This window comes from Zootoca vivipara, chromosome 4 (genome assembly GCF_965207765.1).
Source record: "Zootoca vivipara chromosome 4, rZooViv2.hap1.1, whole genome shotgun sequence".
In the NCBI taxonomy this organism is placed as follows: Eukaryota; Metazoa; Chordata; class Lepidosauria; order Squamata; family Lacertidae; genus Zootoca; species Zootoca vivipara.
This window is the reverse complement of record NC_142587.1, coordinates 70,491,099-70,512,899: the sequence shown is the minus strand read 5'-3', so window position 1 is coordinate 70,512,899 and position 21,801 is coordinate 70,491,099. Positions and strand designations below refer to the sequence as shown.

At 44.7% G+C, this 21,801-nt stretch overlaps 1 protein-coding gene across 2 annotated transcripts; it reads left to right on the top strand.

Moving 5' to 3' along the window:
- Window positions 1-1,621: 1,621 nt before the first annotated feature.
- NXPE3 (neurexophilin and PC-esterase domain family member 3) lies at window positions 1,622-21,460 on the top strand. 2 transcript variants are annotated; one of them, XM_088668129.1, is made up of 9 exons: window positions 2,038-2,155; window positions 3,373-3,646; window positions 5,732-5,924; window positions 6,322-6,439; window positions 7,468-7,690; window positions 9,762-10,513; window positions 11,726-11,799; window positions 14,979-15,185; window positions 17,882-21,460. In XM_088668129.1, the coding sequence occupies exons 5-9, from the start codon at window positions 7,598-7,600 to the stop codon at window positions 18,481-18,483; spliced, it is 1,728 nt and encodes a 575-aa protein (XP_088524255.1). In that variant the 5' UTR covers window positions 2,038-2,155; window positions 3,373-3,646; window positions 5,732-5,924; window positions 6,322-6,439; window positions 7,468-7,597; the 3' UTR covers window positions 18,484-21,460. The 2 variants fall into 2 exon arrangements, with proteins under 2 accessions (XP_088524256.1, XP_088524255.1); XM_088668130.1 differs by lacking the exons at window positions 2,038-2,155; window positions 3,373-3,646 and adding an exon at window positions 1,622-1,965.
- The last annotated feature ends 341 nt before the right edge of the window (window positions 21,461-21,801 follow it).

The window sequence follows — 21,801 nt, the reverse complement described above, 5'->3', positions numbered from 1 at the left end:
CCACTTGAGCAGACTTCGCATGTAAAATGCAGCTTTCTCTTCCCCTATGCCCACCTGATCTGTCCCAGAGGACATCCAAACCTCTGGAGCGGGGGGGGGGGGCATACAGGGGACTGCAGGAGGGGGGAGAGAAAAGTAAGCCCCACCTCATAAAGGGTTGAAGTCCATTCTGTTTGCATGTGGACAGCACTGGTTGCTGCCCAAAGCTATTTGATCACTTACTAAAGTCGGGCCTGTGTCATGACATTTTTTGACAAGTGCCTCACTGGCTGCCCAGTATCACTGGAGTGCTTTCATGCTACAATGGAGTATTGTCTGGATGCAATCTAACTGTCTCATTGACAGTGAAATGGGTTGGCCGTGTCCAGCTTGAAACATGAGAACTGTTTCTCTGCTTGTAATCTGGTGAAATGCCTGACCAGACTTGGTTGCGACAGACTGTTCAAAAGCAACCTGAGGAAGACAATACCTTTTGTAGGTGCAAAATGTAAGGTACATTTTGTAAGAGAGCTGATGCCACAGAAAATCACATTTTCAGAGAATCCTCAGAATTTTGATAAGAGTTTATCTATGGCAGTGGAATTTGAAAATCATATCCACAAACACTTTTCAGTTAACTGAACATTTAATTTTACTTGTATGTTGATGTCGACATGTAACGATGAAAATGCTTTTAGCATGTAAAGACATTCACAGTATATACCAGTGTGTAAACTTTCTGAGCTTTGTCATACTGAACAGTTTATACCAGTATGTTTTGCTTGCATAGAGCATAAAGCTAATTACGAGCATTTGGGGCAGGAGGACTAGTCTCTGCAGGGTTGTGTGTCATTTGGACTGTATATATATATACTGTATATGCAGAAAAAGTGTGGCATTATGTAGACTAAACAAGATCACAAAACTTCTCGTTTTTTTGTCATGGGGAGGGAAGGAAGAGTAAGTGTTAAAAGTGCTCAAATCTACATAACAATCTGGTTCCTTTTCTATCACTGCATCCTTAAAAGATGTTACATTTATATGATCAGCTGTCAAATATGTAAAAGCCTGAGTTAAACTTTAATAAAGTCAAATGTCATATTTGCATTAGCTGGGTTTGCATTAGCTGGTTCATACTTAATTGTGAGGCTGGTTGTGTGAGTGTGGTATTTGTTACAGGATGTCAGATGAATATGAATAAAGGTTGTATCCAAGCTGCTGTTCCACTCATGCAACAGACAGATGCTAGGACAATGGAACTTTCCCCACCCTTGCAAGCTCTCTGTGCAGCCTCAAAAATCAGCTCCAAACCCACTCCAATTCGGCTTCCAACTCTACAATGCGATTTTATGAATAACGATTGCTCTCCTTTTGTACCTGGCTCCTCTAGCCCAACTCTGGGCAAATATAATTCGATTAAAATACAATTCAATTTTTTAACAGCGCTTTTAAATTATAGGAAGCAGCAGCCTTATAATTTTAATTTAATTCTAACGGGGAGTATGTTTAGTGCACTTCGCTTCGCTGCTCACGAATTGCGGGCGCTTTCCGCTCGTCACGTTGCTTCCTAGTGTTCTGACGGCGTCGAAGGGACCCCGCCCCAGATTCTCCCATAAAACCAACCCACCCTTGCCAGGCCCTTGCCCTGGAGCAGCAAAGCAACGCAGCGAGCGGGGTGCGAAAGAACCGCAGCAGGCCAGGAGACAGGCGCCGAGGCCAGACCGCAGTGCGGGGAGTGCACCACCCCGCACAGCAAGGATGCAGCAAAAATAAGAGACGCTGCTGCTCGCCAGATGCGAGTCTCCCTGCGCGCACAGAGGATCCAAGGAAAGGCGGGCAGTCGCCCAACGCGCCAAACCAGCAAGAGGGGACCCTCGCCGCCCGCCGTGGTCGGGGCTGGGCGGACGACTTTGCTCCAGGGCGCGAGGAGGGGAGCGCGTCGCTATCTTCCCCCGAAGCAGCAGGCGGAGGCGGCGCCAGCGCTTGGTGAGGAATTCCCCTTTCCATGGTGGTCTCGCCCGCCGAACCCTCCTCCGAGTGGAGGGCAGCCAATGGGCAGCTGCTGAGAACCCGAAAGAGGAGGTGGGCGACGCGGGAGGGGAGGCTTCCCTCGCAGTCGCCTTCTGTCGCTCAGAAGGGTCGGAGGGGCTGGGTCGCTGCGAGGCACGAGGGCCCGGTGAGTGGGGAGCCTAGTCGCCCGCCCGACGCGGAAGGCTTTTCCTATTTGGGGGGCCGGGGGCGCAGCGCTTAAAAGGGGTGGGGGTCGGGAAGGCTCGGACCTGCTGTGACCCCGAAGCCCCTCTTGCTTGGGGCTCCTTATTTCACGAGGGAAGAGCGCTCTGCGTATGCTCTCCGAGGGGTTCCTTCGCTTGCTAAGGAGGGTAGGTTTCAGGCTCGCTGACTGAGCTTGGAGGGGAAGGTAGTCCCTGCATGGGAGAAGCTTGGGTCCAGCGGCGGTGTAACATATTCGGCCCAGCTGCGCGGGAAGGGCAGGAGACACTTTATCGCTTCGGGTGGGACCGTTACTCGGGCTGCAGCGTTAGGGTTTCTTGAAAGCTTTATAGCCCTATTGCAAGGTGTCAGCTTTTTATAGCTTTTTTTTTTTAACCCTCACGTCATTCCTGCAAGATAGTGCTTTCCTCGCCTCCCTTGTTATTGTCTTACTGACATTTCCAGATAACATCTAAAATAGTAGGAACTTGCAATACATTAAAATGAAGAAGGAAAGAAATTGATGCAATGACTTGGCTAAAGCTTCATGGCAGAGCTGGGATTTGAACCTGATAACTGAAGGTTCAGCAGGATCTTTCTTTCCCCTGAGTTTACCTTTCTGTTTTAGATCTTGTTGACGTGCAAATCATTTTTTGTGCAGCCTCTGGAATTTGATCTATTCCTTCACAAGTTCTTGAATGGTCTAGGGCCCTTTCCATGGGAATGTTTTATTGGATCCACTCACGCCTTTCTGTTTTTTCCTTTAATGTAGGCCTTTTGGGGGCTCTGAACTTGACTAGAGCAGTGATCCTGGGGTCTTTAGCTCTTCCTCTGTGCTACCCCCTCCTAGCGGGAGGGGGGGGAGGAATACAGAGAGTATGTACAGTATATCCTTGTTGCAGACCATGTTTTTCAAATGTCCCCAGGTGGATACACAAAGATTGTAAAGAGGATTCTAAAGGTTGGGGGGGGGGCAGTAGTACTTTCAGCTTCTTCTGCAGCTAAATCCTGGCGAAGGAAGACCCTGAGAGAATCTTGCTGGATCTAGCCCAGCATCTCTTTCAAACAGCTGTCACTCTGATGCCTATGAGAGGCTCACCAAGCAGAGTATGAGGGCAATAGCTGTCCTTCCACAGCAATTGGCTGTGTAACAATGGGGTGTGGCACTCATCTCGCTTTCAGGTTGACGGAGCCAGCGTTTGTCCACAGACAGCTTTCCGGGTTATGTGGCCAGCGTGACTAAACTGCTTCTGGCACAACGGAACTCTGTGACGAAAGCCAGAGCACACGGAAATGCCGTACCTTCCTGCCGGAGCGGTACCTACTTGTACTGGTGTGCTTTCGAACTGCTAGGTTGGCAGAAGCTGGGATAGAGCAACGGGAGCTCACTCCGTCGCGGGGATTCAAACTACCGACCTCCTGATCGGCAAGCCCAAGAGGCACCACCTGCGTGGAGGTAGTATAGCTATGATGAATAGGAGTTGCTGATAGCCTTCATGAATTTGTCTACCCCCCCTTTAAAACCACCTTAGCTAGGGGCCATCACCAGATCTTGTGGTAGTGAATGTCATGGTATAACTGTGTGTGCTTCAGTACTTCATTTTGGCTGTCCTGAATCCCTCACTTTTCAGCTTCATTGGATGACCCCAGGTTCTAGTATTATGAGAAAGGGAGAAAATCTCATCTCTATCTACTATCTCCATACCTTGAGTAATTTTCTACACCTTTATTATGTTCCCTATCCTACTTTTCCACTCTCCCCATCCCCTTATCAGTTTGGCTGCATCTTTTAAAATTCTACAATATCTCTTTTTTTTTAAGTACCTGTACAGTAACCAGAACTGTAAATGGTATTCCAAGTGTGGTCGCACCATATATTTGGACAAAGGCATTATGATATTGGCAGTTCTGTTTTTGACCCCTTTGCTAATGATCTCTCACAGGGAACTCGTGTTTTTCATAGCTGGCAGATACTATGTTTGCATGTTGTAGTAAGACATAGTTTATGGCTTACAGTGAATGAATAGAACCTGTGATGAAGAACCTATAGGATCTGAGTAAGAATAGTTAAGCATGTTGGGTCCAGCTATGGCATCATTTGAACTTGTTTTCACAAACCTGCTGGCCTGAGTAGGTTTGGCCACCCCTTTTTACACTGGATCTTGCAAATTCTGACTAGAATCCATGGCTCTGGAGTTCACTGAAGAGTTGTTGTTTTTTCCTGCTAGCAGATCCTAATTATTTATTTCTACTCCAAATTAGGAACTGCATTTAGAAAGAGCTCTTAGAATGCTATATCCCAAGAGCAGGTCTGAGGACCCCACTCCAAACACTAGCTTTCTAGCTTCAGCCTCGATCTTCAGACTGCTAATTTAACTGGCGTTTTAGGCATGCAGAGTTGTTATTGAACATGCAGAACTATCCCATGTGTATTCCCACAGAGTTAAAGGCATCCAAAACTATAGGCAATTCAGAAAAGAAACTAGCTGAAAAGATTGTTTTTAATTTCTCTCTGCTAGTTCTGTACTGATGGTAGTTTGCTGGTTGGAACTTAGAAAGTTACTACCGGTAAGGGTTGTATCCATTGTTAACTCAGAGTAGATCCATGGAACTATATGAACCTAAGTAGTCAGTGGGATTATGCCATGTAGGAGTAGCCATAAGGCAGTATCTGTACTTGGTTCTCAGTATTCACACACAACTACAGTGAGGGGGGAAAGTATTTGATCCCCTGCTAAATTTGGCCGTTTGCCCTCTGACGAAGAAATGACCAGTCCATAATTTTGATGGTAGGTTTATTGGAGCTGTGAGAGACAGAATAACATTACAAGAATACACTTTAGATCAGAACCATGGTAGAATATGAAAATCCCCATACGGTTACGGTACTAGCCTAGTATCTTCAGAGTCCAAGGGGACGTAGCAAGTTGGAGGTTTCTGAATCTGCCTCCAAGGAAAAGTCTTGGCTTCTTTCCCCCCACCCCTCAAACAAACACTTTGAGGATTGGAATTTTGCTTTGAGACTTGAGGCCTTTGAGGGTGGAGTGTTTAGTATCACTTGCTAATTTGAACCCCACCCATGGGAAAGTTAGGTTTACTGATTGGCTCCAAATCTGGGGTTCCTCAACTGTGGTTGGCAGTTAGATGCTCCTGGCTACTTGTGATCTGTAAAAATGCAATTAAAAACAACAGAGCATCTAACACAGTGCATTACAATTGCTATAGCAGGCAGAAGAAAAAAAAAATAAGCGAGCCATCCTCATAAATGTTCATGTGGGACACAGGGTGTTCGTATGTGGAAACCGCTGCCCTAAATAAACCAGACACGTTTTAAAGGGTGGGGGCAGAGGAGGGAGCATGTTCCAGTAAAAGGGTTTTGCCACAGTGAAAACCCATCCTCCTCTCGATGATAGCAGAAAGTAGGTCATGTTGTCTGGGTGCAGGAGGCTCCTGTGGAAAGATTCCACTAAGTGGTCTTTAATACAGACTGGCCTTGCACTATTTGACATAAATCTTAAGCAAGGCATTGTGTGTTTTGCAGGAGAGAGGAAGAAGAAGAAGAAAGCCAGCTGCAGATGGAACAAATAGCACCTGTAGTGGCGTGCTGCTCCTGGCTACCTTTGTTTTTGTTCTTGCACAGCAGTTTGAACACATCTCTATAACCAAGAGTGCCTGGATCTGAAATGACCACCCTTCTTGGACCTTGCAGCTTGTTTATTCACACAAATAAAACAGTAGGATTTTCCTTTTTACTCTTATTAATCTATTCTCAAGCATGTGTTCCCCCTTATAATGTGGAGTCATCTTTCAGAATTTCATATGATCTCTGTAATCCCTTTATATAATCTGTGCAATGATTAACACGTGGTCTCTGCACTGCAGGAGCACGGATTATTTTTAAATATCTGTGTGTGGCCATGTTCTGCTTCATAGCATTAATTTTGTACGTGCTTACTGTATTATTAGGATTCGCGTGCTAATTAGAATTCATTCTCTTACATAATGGAATGAAGTGAAAGAACATTAACAGAAACCCATCCTTACTGGAATAGTTAACAAAATGCAGTTTATTTCATAATGTGTCCTTGGAATAGTTTTCTGGAGCATAAACAGGACTGAATCAATTTACAGACCCTGAAAGAAGGCAAAGGTCAATGGAAGCAGCAGCCTTCGGATGATCATTGTTAAATATTCAGTGCCGCATAATGCAAGCACCGACTGAGTCTTAAAACTGCAAAGTTTATTCAGAGTAAGTCTCTCTTTTAATTTGTTTATTTCAGTGTATTCTTAAATAGAATTTCATAACCTTATTCTGCTGAGTAGATTCTATATTGCCTAGCTAGCAATATATTGTATGTGTTGGGCTGCATTACCAACTGTGGTGTTCAGAAAGAACCGAGAGAGGAAAAAGAATAATTCAGTTTAGCATTGGAATGTTTCCTAAATTAAATCTAGGATCTTAAAATTCATGTAGCTTTCTTAAAACAGGAAATTTCAAAGTGATGCCGAAAGGCTAAGAATTGTGTGCTGTTTGCCATCCATTAGCTGAGCTGTGCTGACGTTCTAGAATGCTCACAGATATTCAAATTGCTCTGACAAACTCAGCAATTAGTTTATTGCCTCTTTAGCTTCAGAAAGGGAAGTGAAATGTTAGTTTGAGTCTTAACACATGTTCACATAAGGACAAGAGAAGCTATCAACATGGAGATGGAAAAGAAGAAATGCAGATGTCAGGCAGTTGGGAAGTGCAGGGAAGAAGGACGAGAAGAAGGCTGAGGTGTAGAGGGAGCTTGAAATAATAGGCATTGGGCTGAGGGAAAACTATGAAAAGAGTGAAGAAAAGGAGGGAATAAAAATAGGTCTTCTGGTATTATCCCACCTCTGTCATGGACAAAGGCACCATAGGGTGGAATAGAGAGACCTTTAATCTGGTAGTGTTCTCAGGACAGCTGTACTCTGAAAAAAATCCACTCAGGTAAATGAATAAATTTCACTGGGGATTGGTTACAGATAACAAATTCTGGTGCAAGACTTATTATCTGTTTGTTTTACTATTGGTGTAGCCAAAAGCAACATTGAAAAGGTATCTGTAATGCTAAGCAGCCGTTCTGCCTCAGCTGAGATATAATGAGGGTTTGTCATGTCATTATCTTTCGGGTTCCTTTTTTTAAAAAAAAAAATTGCTTGATTTATGCTTCTAACGCTCCTGAATGTCATGTGGGAAACCCATTTTTTATTTTAAGACCTAACTGGAAGCTTTAAAAAATGCACTTGCAGGAAGAGGAAATGCAGCAGAAGCCTCCGGATGAGATTTCCTGTGTAATACTGAGTAACAATGACACTGGCGCCTGTGGGATATGGGCAACATGGCAGCATCTTACGTGGGTGAGAGAGAGATGAAGGGATCATGTGGCCCAATTTTTCCAAAGTACAGATTTTGTGCCTCATTCTGGCAGTGTTGGCGATTCTGGCTTTACTACACAACTTTTACGAATTAGAGGTGAGTGACTCACCTCCCTCAGGGGCAGGGCAAGTAAGTTGGGCGGCATTCTTCCTGTTCACCAGAGCTTTCCCCATGCCAGATTATATACAGTGGTACCTCTACTTACTAATTTAATGCGTTCCGAACACACATTTGTAAGTCGAAAAAATTTGTAAGTTGAATCCCATAGGAATGCATTGGGAGAAAAAAATTGTAAGTCGAAGCAACCCTATCTAAAAATTCGTAAGTAGAAAAAATCCTATCTAAACCGCATCCAAGATGGCGGACTGAGCTCCATTTGTAAGTAGAAAAATTCGTAAGTAGAGTTATTTGTAAGTAGAGGTACCGCTGTACATGTGACTGCACCATATTTGATTCTTAGGTGCATTGTGAAAAGGGCATACCAATAAAATAGCATGGAAGGGTGGGGATAGGGTGGGAGGAATGTGTATGACAGGAATGTGGCCCTCAACGGGGGTAGGGGGCAGTTCCTCAGACCTGTGTTAAAAAATGGAAGAAGGATTTAGACCTATATCCCCCCCAAAAAACAACCTGGAATGTGTTCATTTTGGAATGTACTCTTTCATACCTTAATTTTACATCTGTCTGTAGTAGAGAGCTATTCTTAAAACATTGGTACACAGGTAGCAACACAAACTGACTGGAACGTGCAACCAACATGTGTAACATATCACTGGGAAATGCATGGCAGAGTGTGGTCGTATTTATTGCTGCTGGGATTGCCCCAGGCATCAGTGATTTTCGAATATAATATTAGTCCACTTCTTAAAAAACACACCTTGATCCAGCTTTATCACTAGAGGCTCTGGTGTCCTCAGTGGCTTGGAGTTCCAGCTGTTTCACCAGCCACAGCCATTCCTGAACAGTGATAGATAGCCATGTAATCTGTGTGCTAGTCACCTTCCATGGGAAATTTGCTTGGAGATGGTTCAGAAGCTGCAGCTTATGTGTGATACAGCTGTCAGGGTCTTCACTGATTTAACCAGGTGAAATCCTATTACGGTATGTTGATTCTGAATTGTTTGCACTGGTCGCTTATCTGCTACTTTGTCAATTCAATATCTTGCCCTTAACTTTAAAAGCCATAAATGAGTTGGGGCCACCTTGTCTGAAGGAGGGCCTCTCCTGTTTTTGTTTTTAAAAAAGACTTACAAATAGTTAAAAACAAACATCTCATGCAGAGTTTTATTATCATTAAAAAACCATCCAGCTGAACTCCCAGTATTGCTTCCATTTGAAAATTCTACTGTATTAGAGCCTGATCTTGGGCAGAACTTTCTACAATATTTTTTATTTATTAAAATATTTATAAACTCCTCTGTGTTGGTCAACCACAGGGTAGTATACAATAATAAAGGAATTCTTGAACACCCAAAGCCACAAAAACATAAGAGAAGTATCCCTAAATTTTACTTAGAGTAAACCTACTGAATTTTAACGAACCTAAGCACTTCACACACATTAATTGCAATGTGTCTTCTCTAAGTAGGGCTAACACTGAATACAACCCATAATAACCATGCTCAGCATAAAATCTTCAATAATGCCAACAAACAGGTCAGATACTGAACTACCCTCAACATGCCCAAATGCCTAAGTAAAAAGCCAGGTTTTAAATTGACACCATACTATAGCCAACATGGTTGCCTGCCAGGCGCCTATGAGGGGCAGGACATTCCAGGGCATTGCAACAGAATACTTTATCATGCACATCTGCCTAATGCAACCCCATGTATTCTTGCAGTTTAATGGGAACTCTCTGCATTCAGAAGGTCCCAAACTCACTCCACAGCCGTTCCAGGTACTGCTGGGGAATACCTCCCTGATCTGAAATACTGCAGCCCTGCTGTCAGTCATTGTACACCATGCTGAGCTTGACAGCTCAAGGGTCTGCCTCTCTGTATGAGGAAGCTTGTTACGTTTTGCTGTTTTGGGGATCCTTATTATCATGCTTTTCGTTGGCTGCAAACCGTTTGTGTAGCCCATAAACGCTGTTAGAAACAACACTTCACATCTTTTTATTTGTGCTGTGAATAGGCCTGCTTCTAATAGCTTCCTTCTTTCGCAGAATCTGAATGAAGCAGGTTTAAAGTGGTTGGTAGAAGATGATGACCAACAGCCATCGTTCCAGATGACTAAAATACCCAGAAAGCTGTACTGTGGATATGAACGCCAAGTCTTGTCCAAGAGAGAACAAGGGGAAGAGGAGTCCTTATTTACTGCTATACAGTGGCCCAAACCTCCGGAGGACAAAATCCCATTTGTGAAGAGCACTGACCCCTCCCATAGCAGCTTTGTGATACTGAACCCCCGTACACATTTCAAGGTTGGTGATCAGCTGGAGGTGCTCGTCCACATGAAAGACTATGAAGGCAAGCCAAAGCGTTACGGTGGGGACTACCTTCAGACAAGAATCCACTCTGCTCACCTGAAGGCTGGAGCCACAGGAAGGGTTGTAGATTACCAGAATGGGTCTTACAGAGTTTTTTTCACTTTACTCTGGCCGGGGGAGGTCACAGTATCTGTGGCGCTGGTCCACCCTAGCGAAGGGATCCAAGTACTTCAACATTTACGAGAAGAGAGACCAGACAGGGTCTATTTTAAAAGCCTATTCAAATCAGGGAGAATTTCAGAAACGACTGTGTGCAATGTGTGTTTGCCAGGAGATATGCCGGTGTGTAACTTTACGGATCTTTACACCGGTGAGCCATGGTTTTGCTACAAGCCAAGAAAGCTCTCTTGTGCCACGAGGATCAGTCATTACAAAGGGGGGTATCAAAAGGGCCTTCTGACCTCAGAAGAGAGTCGCCTTTTCCAAAGGTACATGCTCTCTCATACTCCACTGTTGCTTCTGTTTGGTACTGTTTTATGTTGGTTCTCTTTGATATTTTCATTTCATTTTAAATTACTTGTATTGTTGAGGAAAGGTCCATAATTTTCAGGGGCCCCTTACCTTGGGACTTCTGTCCAATATGTATATTGGGACCAATATGTATATGTATGTCAATATGTACAGTCAAACCTCGGTTGCCGAAAGTAATCCATTCCAGAAGATGGTTCGACTTCCGAAATGTTTGACAACCGAGGTGCGGCTTCCGATTGGTTTGGTTGCAAGAGCTTCTTGCACTCAAGCAGAAGTGGTGTCGGACATTCGGGTTCCGAAAACCGGAGCATTTACGTCCGAGTTTTCAGTGTTCAGGAGCCGAAACATTAAAAAACGGAGCCATTCAAGAACCGAGGTTTGACTATTTATGTTCTGGCCATAACCCCTAGTAATATATACATTTCGCAGAGAAGAGTTACCATTGGTATATTAATAGCACAGTTAAGCCCTCTTTTGACTGTGGATGTGCATCTCTATGTAGGGATTCCCTACATATGTTGACTGCGATAATTTAATGTGCCAGAACTTGTTTTTTTTTAAAAGCCAAGTTGGGATCAGGTCCACAACAAGCAGGGAGAGGAATTTTACCTGTTTCATCCTCTTGCTGCAATCCTCCCTTTTTGCACCAGGAGGGAAGATTCCATTTATACTAGTTGGAGCTTACCTCCTAATGTAAATGGCAGCTTTAAAAAACTGGAGTGGGGGATTTTTTGTCAAGACCACAGCAAGATGGGAAATGGTTAAACTCTCCCCCCTAACCTTCCATGACCCCAATCCTGAATGCCTCCCTTTTTGTTTTTAAAAAGCAGTCACATTAAATTCAAAAACACATTCCACAAACCTGTAATTCACCACCTGTGTTCCTCAAAGTGTAATAAGCTGAAGTTTGAGGAAGAGGGGGGAGGGATCCCTGTATTCTGCTTTGTAGTCCACATACACCCACCCACTTGCAAATAAGAGACTTCTGGGGACACTGTGTGCCTGAACTAATAATAGCTGGGGAATCTACATTGACATGCAGAGCTAAAATCAAAAGAGGAGTGTTATAAGTATGGCAGTGATGTACCAGTTTGGCTTTGGGTATTTGACCTTAGGCTAATGTGACTTTTTATCACTGAGTTTTGTTTGTTTTGTTTTTGTTTATTTAGTGATGTGAATATCAAAGTGCCAATATCCTCCAGTGGCCCCGATACTGTGCTCGTAAGGCCCTTAAGGCATGCAGGTAAAGTTAAAGATTTGAAAGACTTTGTTTCAAACCACAAAAAGCCTTTTTTATTTTTTTACACCACAAAAAGCCTTTTGCACATGTTAGATTTAATCAGAGGAAACTGCGAATGCATCCGGCAAGTGACAGTTTGATTCAGTGTGGCAATGTATTGCTGACCAGAAGCTGTGGTAGAGTGAAAAGTGCTTCATGTATTATCTTGGTGATTCTTCCAACAATCCTGCATTGTAGGTCAGTATTGTTGCCCTTACACTGCTGATGAGGAGGCTGAGTGAATCATGACTTTGTGGCTGGAATGAGTTTTGAACCAAGGACTGCCAAGCATACATTATTGACAACAATGTTAAACGCAGGCACTCAGTGCCTGCCAAATTAAATTAGATAAACACCAACTCAGCCAGTCATAGGAATTTGCTCAGACGTCATATTAAGTTCCCGTGCTTTTGTGGTGCACCCACGTAAATTTAAGAATCCATTATTTTTTTAAAAAGTCACAAAATGGTACCGCTCATGAGGAAAGTATGTACAGTGATACCTCGGTTTACAAACAGCCTAGTATACGACCATCTTGGAATACGGCCAATTACAACCCAGAAATGAGTGCTCTGGGTTGCGTTTTCTTTTTGGTATACAATGGGCCCCAGCTGCAGGAGGCCTTCATATGTGCCACCGGTGCTGGGCTCTGGCAGCAGGAGGCCTCCGTAAGCACTGCCGCTTTCCCCCCACAACGCACGCCAAGACCGCACTTGCTCGCCCCGCTCCCTTGGTGTGCTCCGCTCTCCCAGCCTTGTGAGGTGCGCAGCTCGAGAGCAAGCGAGTGCGGAACTCAGCCCGGCAGTGGTGAATGAGGGAGCCGGTTCCAGCCCAAAGTAGCGCGCCGCAAGCCACGCACTTCACCTACCGCTTCTTCTGGATCGCTGGCCCTCCAAGCGGGGTGGGCGTGGCAACGCAGACAGGCAACTGAGCCAGGGAGCCCAAAGAGCCGCACGTCTGCCATTCCGTTTGCCTGCAGTCAGCGCTTCCACGGCAGAGGGACCCAGAAGCGGAGAAGGGGGTCATTGATGCTGCAGCGACCCCCTTTTCCAAACGGAATGGCAGGCCCGTGGCTCTTTGGGCTCCCTGGCTCCAGCTGCCTGTCTGCGTTGCCACGCCCATCCCACTCTGGAAAGGTCTGAAGGTCTCATCTGAAGAAGTCCCCAGAAACCAGACACGTTTTCACACTATAGCCAATCACCCACATGCTTCTCGCGCCATCACTCTTTTCTCCTTCTCTCTCCCAGGGATTGGGAGGCAGGGAGCGGCCCTAGGGGCTGCTGGAGCAATCGCTCAGCAAGCCCCCAGGGCCACCCCCTGCCTCCCAATCCCCGGGAGAGCGAAGGAGAAGAGAGTGATGGCGCGAGAAGCATGTGGGTGTTTGGCTACGTGAGCAATCACTCAGCATGGCAGGGAGAAGTAGATCACTGATGCTTCAGCCGTGGAGGCTGAGGGCTCTCTTCGGACTCTGTTGCTTGGTTGAGCAGCTGCACTACAAGCCCCAGGGTGCCTTGCTGAGCAATCTCTCGCTTGGGAGAGCATGCAGAGCTCTGGCAACCCCTAGGGCCGCCCCCTGAGAGATCCCTGCCCCCTCCTGCTTGCATGCAAGTACCGTAGGAGTTGGGATCGGTGCTGCTCCAATAGGCAGTGTGAAGCCTCCCTTCACAGCTGAGAGATCCCCGCCCCGCTCCTGCTTACAGGCAGCCAGGGAAGGTGGAGGAGGCAGCCCAGAAGCTGCATCTTAGAGCCACTGCACCACCTGAAGGCAGTCAGGCTCTCCCCAGCAAACCAACTGGAAATGTACCAAAATCACAAGAAAACATAAAACAACTCTGACCCTAACCTTAATTCTAATTCTAATCCTTAGCCCATGGGTAGGCAAATTAAGGCCTGGGGGCCGGATACGACCCAGTCGCTTTCTCAATCAGGCCCGTGGACAGTCGGGGAATCAGCGTGTTTTTACATGAGTAGAATGTGTCCTTTTATTAAAAATGCATCTCTGGGTTATTTGTGGGGCATAGGAATTTGTTCATTCCCCCCCCCCCCAAAATATAGTCAGGCCCCCCACCAGGTCTGAAGAACAGTGGACTGGCCCCCTGCTGAAAAAGTTTGCTGTCCCCTGCCTTAGCCTAACCCTAACCCAGTCCTAAAATTAACCCTAACCCAGAAACGGTCTTGTTAGATAGTAAAATTCGTGTTAAATTGCTGTTTTAGGGGTTGTTGTTTTTCATCATCGGGATTGATCCATTTTCCATTACTTTCTATGGGAAAGCATGCCTTGGTTTAAGTCTGCTTTGGTTTAACACCAAACTTCTGGAAAGGATTAAGGTTGTAAACCAAGGTACCACTGTAGCCCATAACAAATGATCTCCATGGGCACGGGCCAGTACAATGGTACCTCGGTTTAAGAATGATTTGGTTTACAAACTCCGCAAGACTGGAAGTAGTGTCCTGGTTTGCGAACATTACCTTGGTCTAAGAATGGAATCCAAACGGTGGAAGGGCACCAGCGGCAGGAGGCCTCATTAGGGAAAGCGTGCCATGGTTTAAGAATGATTTCTGTTTAAGAATGGACTTCCAGAACGGATTAAGTTCGTAAACCAAGGTACTACTGTAGTTGCCTTTTCACTCCCCACAACCATGATTTGCATTAGGTATGCAGGTGGAAAGGACTACTGGATTATCCTAGCAACAAAATATTGATCACAATCCAACAAAAAGTGAGTACAGTGTGCTTTAAGTTTCCATTCGACTGTGGCCATTGATTGCTGGGGAAATGCAATCTACCTACGACAAAAATGCTTCCTTGAAGAAAGATATCTAGAGTCTCCAATGATAGGCAAGTAAAAACTGCTTATTCTCTCCCTTGCACACACACATGCCTGGAAAAGCCTTGGGTCTCTGAAATTTTGTTGGAGGATTCACTTGCAGATAAAAGGATTTGTCTACCAAAGTGAATGTCATTGATTGCTTTGCAAAATATGGAAACTTAGTACAGTGTGCTGATTAAATCTCAGTTATTAAATGTTTACAAACTTACCAGCGTTTTAGCAGGCTTGATGTTATGCTCCTATTTGATTTACTTATATAATTATAACACATGACTTTTCATTTCTAACTAGTAATTCAAAATTCTCTTTCAGAGATGGACAATCTGGAAAAATCTCAAAGCCCTGATGTATTTCCTTCTGGTTACTATTATGAAGATGAATGGCGAGCAAGAACACAGTGGATTCAGCATTTTAACAAGTCATCAGATATTACAGAATGTTTACAAGGGAAACTTATCCACTTGTTTGGAGACTCTACAATAAGGCAGTGGTTTGAATATCTGACAACGTTTGTTCCAGGTCACTATTTTTGTCTTGCCTTTTGCAGGTGTTTCAGAGATAGATAGATAGATAGATAGATACACACACAAACAAATATGAGAAAACGTTAATGCTTATACTCTTGATGTAGAGATTGTGGGATTTCAGTCATCACTTTGTAACTGATTTTAATTTTGCTGATTATGTTTCTGGGATTTGGAAGAGCTAGAACTGCAAAGTTTTGGCATTTACTTTAAATCTCTCTTAATTCTGTGTCACCCTAAGAGTTGGTTAAGAATGGCCTTTTCATGTGCCTTGGGATTACTCTTTCAAGCCTCATCCCTCCCTCACAAAAATGGTTCTTTCTAGGAAATAAAGTGCCCTTCTCTTTCTCACTGCATGTGTAAATAGTGATGGGAGAGCTATCACTTAAGAAAAAGAAAAAGGGAGAAGCAGTAATAATGGGATGGACATGTGCAAATACACACATTTAGGCTTGCATTGGTCGTGAGGAATCCAGGATTGAACCAAACGCCTTATAGAAGAGATGGATTTTTGAGCAGCAATGAAAAAAAAAAGAGTTCTGTAACATTACCCGATGATCTAATAGGGAATATGTGTGTCTCTGTGTGTGTGATTTGTAAAGGAGAAATTGAGAGGTGATGCAAGGGCATGGAAAGCTTTCTGAAGGAGTCGTTTGTTAAGGATGTAGAAAGTGATGGGATAACAGCGTTGGATTTGGAAGAAGACCTGAGCAGGGCAACTCTACCATTAGGCAAAGTCAGGCACCTGCCGCAGGCAGCAGTTGATAGGGTAAAAGGTAAAGGGACCCCTGACCATTAGGTCCAGTCGTGACCGACTGGAGTTGTGGCGCTCATCTCGCGTTATTGGCCGAGGGAGCCGGCGTACAGCTTCCGGGTCATGTGGCCAGCATGACTAAACCGCTTCTGGCGAACCAGAGCAGCACACGGAAACACCGTTTACGTTCCTGCTGTAGCAGTACCTATTTTTCTACTTGGACTTTGATGTGCTTTTGAACTGCTAGGTTGGCAGGAGCTGGGACCGAGCAACGGGAGCTCACCCCGTCGTGGGGATTCGAACCGCCGACCTGATTGGCAAGCCCTAGGCTCTGTGGTTTAACCCACAGCGCCACCCGCTGCCCAGTTGATAGGGTAGTTGTCGGCTATTCCTCCTGAGCCCCCAGCTGTTCCCCTCTGGGAGGACAGAACTGTGTAAGCCTGTCTTGGGCCCCTAAAGTAACCTGCTGCTTCAGGTAGAATGGAGGATACAATACCGTTGCCAGTTTTGAAGTAAGATTCACTTGCAAGTCCAATCATATACACACACACACACACACACACACACACACACACACACACACATATAGTGGGGAGTGCTAGCATGTGCCATTTTGTCCTTTTCCTCAGGCAGCGAAACGTTGTGCTCCAGCTCTGGGTTCGATCGACAAGAAAAGAAGTCAAATTATCTTGGTTGCAGAGCTGTGGACAGAGATAGGATAGCTCAGGAGTAGCACAGGAAAGGCAGGAGGAAAGAGGTGGTAACAAAGATTGGGGATGAGCAGGAAGTGATTTTGTGTTGTAGCGCAGCGTTTCTCAACCGCTGTTCCACGGCACACTAGTGTGCCGCGAGACGCTGGCTGGTGTGCCGCGACGTGCGGCGACGAGAAGGGCGATTTGCATTGTCATGTGCCTGGCGGCCGCCAATAAACAACGCTGGCCCGCCGGAAAGGAAGCCGGCCAGGTCACGACGCGGGGCGAGCGCAGCTCTCAACAGCCACCACCACGGGAGGGTGGTTTTAGACAAACTTAAAGAAGCTGGCTGGATGAGCTCAACCTGAAACTTGCTGAGCAAAGGATTGTGCTGGCAGAGAAATCAGCGGCTTGTGAAGCCTTATTACAGGAGATTGCAACCAACACAGCAATTGGCAAGTGTTTCTTACAGTCATAATTATATAGTCAATATAGGGCGGCACAGAGTTAATTTTTTAAACTTTTTTAATGGTGGTGTGCCTCGTGATTTTTTTCATGGAACAAGTGTGCCTTGGCCCAAAAAAGGTTGAGAAACACTGTTGTAGCGAAAGGAAGGGGTAGATGTTTAAGAAACAGTGTATAGTAAGAAAAGGTAATGATTTGGTGGCAGATTAAATAAGGGGAACAAAAGAGAGGCCGCAACCCTGAGTAAAGGGCCAAATGAGGGATACCTGTTTAGGTGGTTCAATTAATGTAACAGACTTTCCCTTCTGCAAGGAAGGCATTTCTAGTTGAGCATATTTGTCAAACACTGTTTTAAGATATGGGCCCAGTTCATTACTGCAGGCTTCACAAAGCTGGGAGCAAGTCAGGCTGAACGCTGCTCCACTCGACCCTTTTCTCCTTCCTCACACCTTGCTTATTTGTTTGGTTTTATTAGCTGACATTAGGGCAATTCTGACTCAATACAAGGCATTATCTTCTTGCCAAAGTGCACTGGGATGGGTAAGAGGAGAAGCATTTGACCCTGGTGCTTCTTCCTGGCTTCATATTGATCCTCCAAGCTGCGCCAGTTGAAATGGTTGGAATTGATACTCATGAAAACTCTTGTGTGTTTGCTCCCCCCCCCCCGTCCTCTGTGAATGTTATACAGAGGACCCTAACAATTACTGTTTTCCTTTACAGAGAGTTGCAACAGGCAATCACTTGGTAATTCTTTTTTGTTTGCTTGCTTGCTTGTTTCAGATCTCGTGGAATTAAACCTTGGCAGCCCTAAAAATGTTGGGCCCTTCATGGCTGTGGACTCGGTGCATAACATCCTACTGAACTTCCGCTGCCATGGGCCCCCTATTCGCTTCTCCACCGTGTTCAGCAGTGAGCTGCATTACATTGCCAACGAACTGAATCGCATTGTAGGCGGGAGGAACACTGTGATAGCCATAACTATTTGGTCTCACTTCAGCACTTTCCCTGTAGAAGTGTACATCAGGAGACTGAGGAACATTCGCAAGTCCATCGTTCGGCTTCTGGACCGGAGTCCCAAGACACGGATAGTCATCAAAACCGCCAACGTTCAGGAGCTCGGGCCGGAGGTCAGCCTTTTCAACAGCGACTGGTATTCGTATCAGCTTGACACAATCATGAGGAAGATGTTCTCAGGAATTGGAGTGCACTTTGTGGATGCTTGGGAGATGTCACTGGCACACCACTTGCCACACAAATTGCACCCAGAAGATGTTATTGTCAAAAACCAGTTAGATGCTTTCTTGTCTTTTGTGTGTCCAGTGGAAACGCACTACAGCCTCGTAAAAGGAATCCATAATCAATTGTGGTCTCTGTTTCTGTAGTTCACTTACGGACATGTTCTGCACAAGTTGTTTGTTGCTGATTTGGGGTGCCCCTAACCTGCATCTGATTCTCCAAGGTTGCACTGTAGCATACATAATTCATACTTGGAATGTCTGGGGACTGTTTTATTTATTTTTAAAAAGTAAGACTATATGTGTGGGTACCTCTTTGCAATGCACACCTCAGAATGAAGGTGTCCACAACTCCACTTGCCACTCTCACTACAATAATGGTTCTGCCACCATCTGGTAAGATAATGAAAGTAATCGCAGCAGCTGCCTCCTTCAGCTTGGAGCTAGGGAGAGAGGCCACAACACAATGCTAGAGGACATATTTGAGATGCTGAAAATTCCAGGTTCAGTTGTTGACATTTTCAGTTAAAAGAATGCTGTGAATGTTTAGCTTGTGGGTCCCCCCGTATTATTATTGTTATAAATTTATTCATACCCCTGATGGGACTCAAGGCAACTTACGTGTGTGTGTGTGTGTGTGTACACACACACACACACACACACACACACCTGCTAAAAACAAGAAAACAACAAACTGGTTGGCCACTGTGAGAACAGGGTGATGGACCAGCTCCAGCAGAGTTTTTATCATGTAGCAGAGCTGGAAGAAAACCTTTCCTGAGACCTTGAGAACTGCTTCAAGCCACACAATGTTGCCCTAGATAGATTTAGGCCAGGCACCCCCAAACTGTGGCCCTCCAGATGTTTTGGCCTACAACTCCCATGATCCCTAGCTAACAGGACCAGTGGTCAGTGAAGATGGGAATTGTAGTCCAAAACATCTGGAGGGCCGAAGTTTGGGGATGCCTGATTTAGGCTATGTACACAGGCAGCCTCTGAAATGTGCAGGAGTTACTGTTTTTACAGTGTTTTACAGCGTGCACACCTTTGCACAATAACAGCATCTAAACCAGCAGCTAATAAGAGGGATGTCTGTACACACAGGTAGGTTTTTTCCAAACTAGTACACAATAGTGTTCTCCATTCTCTTCCATTCAATTAGTGGTTCCGCAGAGTTTTCGCAAAACAATATATTTTGCAGTCTTTCCAAAGAGAGGGTCTGGTGTGTAGCAGTATGGAGGCGGTTATGTTACTGTACTGCTTTCCATTTTGCCTATTTCATCCACAGCCAAGTTTATTTCATGAAATTTATATACCATTTGATTGTGTGTGTAACCCCCCCCCCCAAAAAAACCCCAACAGCCTCCACAAGTGGTTTAAAAGTTAAATATGGTGAGTGGCACAGCACAGCCCTGCAACGTCAGAAGGTCTGCCCCAATAGGAGGTGATATGAGAAGGCACTCTCTGTGTGCACTTGTATGCAGCAAGCACTTGAGAAGTGCATTTTTTGGCCCAGAACAGATCGTAACTGTTCCAGCAGAATGTGCTTTAATTGGACAAATAGTGTGGAGCAGGGACATCATGGGGTGTTGTCATTTGTCCAGCAGTCCCCAAAGGTGCTTACATCCTGCACTGAATGCACAACACACATAAGAGCCTGCTGGGTCAGGCCATGGTCCATCTAGTCCGGTATCCTGTTCTCACAGAGGCTGAACAGTTAGTTGCCTAACTGGGTGAAACTAGCAAGCAGGATATGAGCACAAGAGCACTCTCCCCTCCTGTGGTTTGCAGCAACTGACATTCAGAAGCGGTACTTGCCTCCAACTGTGAAGGCAGAGCATAGCAATCTTGACTAGTAGCCTTACCCTCCGTGAATTTGTAGAATCTAAGTTGGTGGCCATCGCTGCCCCCTGCAGGATTGAGTTCCCTAGTTTAACTGTGTGGCATGAAGAAGTGTGTGCATGCCCTTAGTGCACATTTACATCCATATTTGCTAGCTCTGCTGCTTGAAATTCTTTTAACTGGAGATGCTGGGATTGAACCTGAAGGCAATTATTTCCTAATAATAATAATAGAAATATGAAAAAAGGGAGGAACTAAATCCAAATTAACTGAACACTAATGAAAGTTTTATAAAAGAAATTACCAAAATATTTGTAAATTTAAAAGAAGAAAAGTAACCATTTTTCCAGTGCACATCCCTACCTCCCCATCCCTTTATCTCCCCCTGTTTTGGTGCCCAAGACATCTGCATGCAGGACACCCACTTTACTAGTAGTGGGAGTGTTTTAATAAATTAAACATTTTGTATGGCTCAGTGGCTACCTCCTGAGTTATTTGATACTTTCCAAGGGAAAAATCCAAGTGTCACCCACACTGGTATAAGTTTTAAGATCTTAAGACTGATTAGCTTTCTCTGTGAACTGCATGTTTTCAAGGAGTTTTTCAGTAGCTAACATCCGAAGTGCAGGTAGCTAAAAATGATGCTTAAGATCGCAACAAACGAAGAAGTCTGAAATGTCATTGATTCCTGGTTTGTTTGTTTTTTTAAATAAAAGTCTAAGAGCTGTTTTGAAGGCAATGCATTGCAAACTGTTGCTATTTAACATTTTGGTTCACTTCAGCGACATACCTCATATTGGTACAGAATGCAGACTTGACATGGTCCTCGCCTAGAGGGGACTTGTAGATTACAGTAGATGGAACAAGACATGGATTTGGATGAAGCCAAAGATGTATTGGCAATAGGCCAGGGGAGAGATGGAGGGCAGGAAAGCAAAATTGGTTTGAGTAAGGGGTAGGATGGTTCAAGGGAACCTGTCTTGCAGGAGATAGAGGTGGTTTGATCAGAAGAAGTCCATGGCATCAGGCATAAGAGATGGGAAGGAGGCTAAAAGACACTCTGGAAACAAGCATGTCTATCAGTTGTCTAAGCACCTGCAAGCCCACAAAGAATGTACAGAAATTATCCAGTCCTTTAAAAACTGTTGTGTGTAAAGTAGGCCCAGAACATCTTACCCTCTGAACCATAAAGAAACTGCATTTCAATTTTTGTTTACTGTTTCTGTTGATATTAAATAAATCTACACCAATACCTGTGATTAAACTACTTCTCTATCCACAATCCCTTCTCGTGTGTATATTTGGTGGGGTTACCATGACAGCTTTTTAAAATCACCAAATCTGTCACCACCTCTCTTTTTTCATGGCCAGCTGAAAGCATGGCAGTATATCTAACTAATCTATATATATCTATATCTATATCTATATATATATATATATATATATATATATAAATGTAAAAAACTTGAAATTGTCGGCCGCTATGTTCTCCGTAACCGCTTGACCGATCGTCCTGAAATTTTGACACAACGATCCAGGCCACTCCCCGGGGGTTGCTGGGGACATGAAAACCTCAAATCACACACCTGGGCAGGTGTAGACCTGGTTTTACACCAAGTCAAA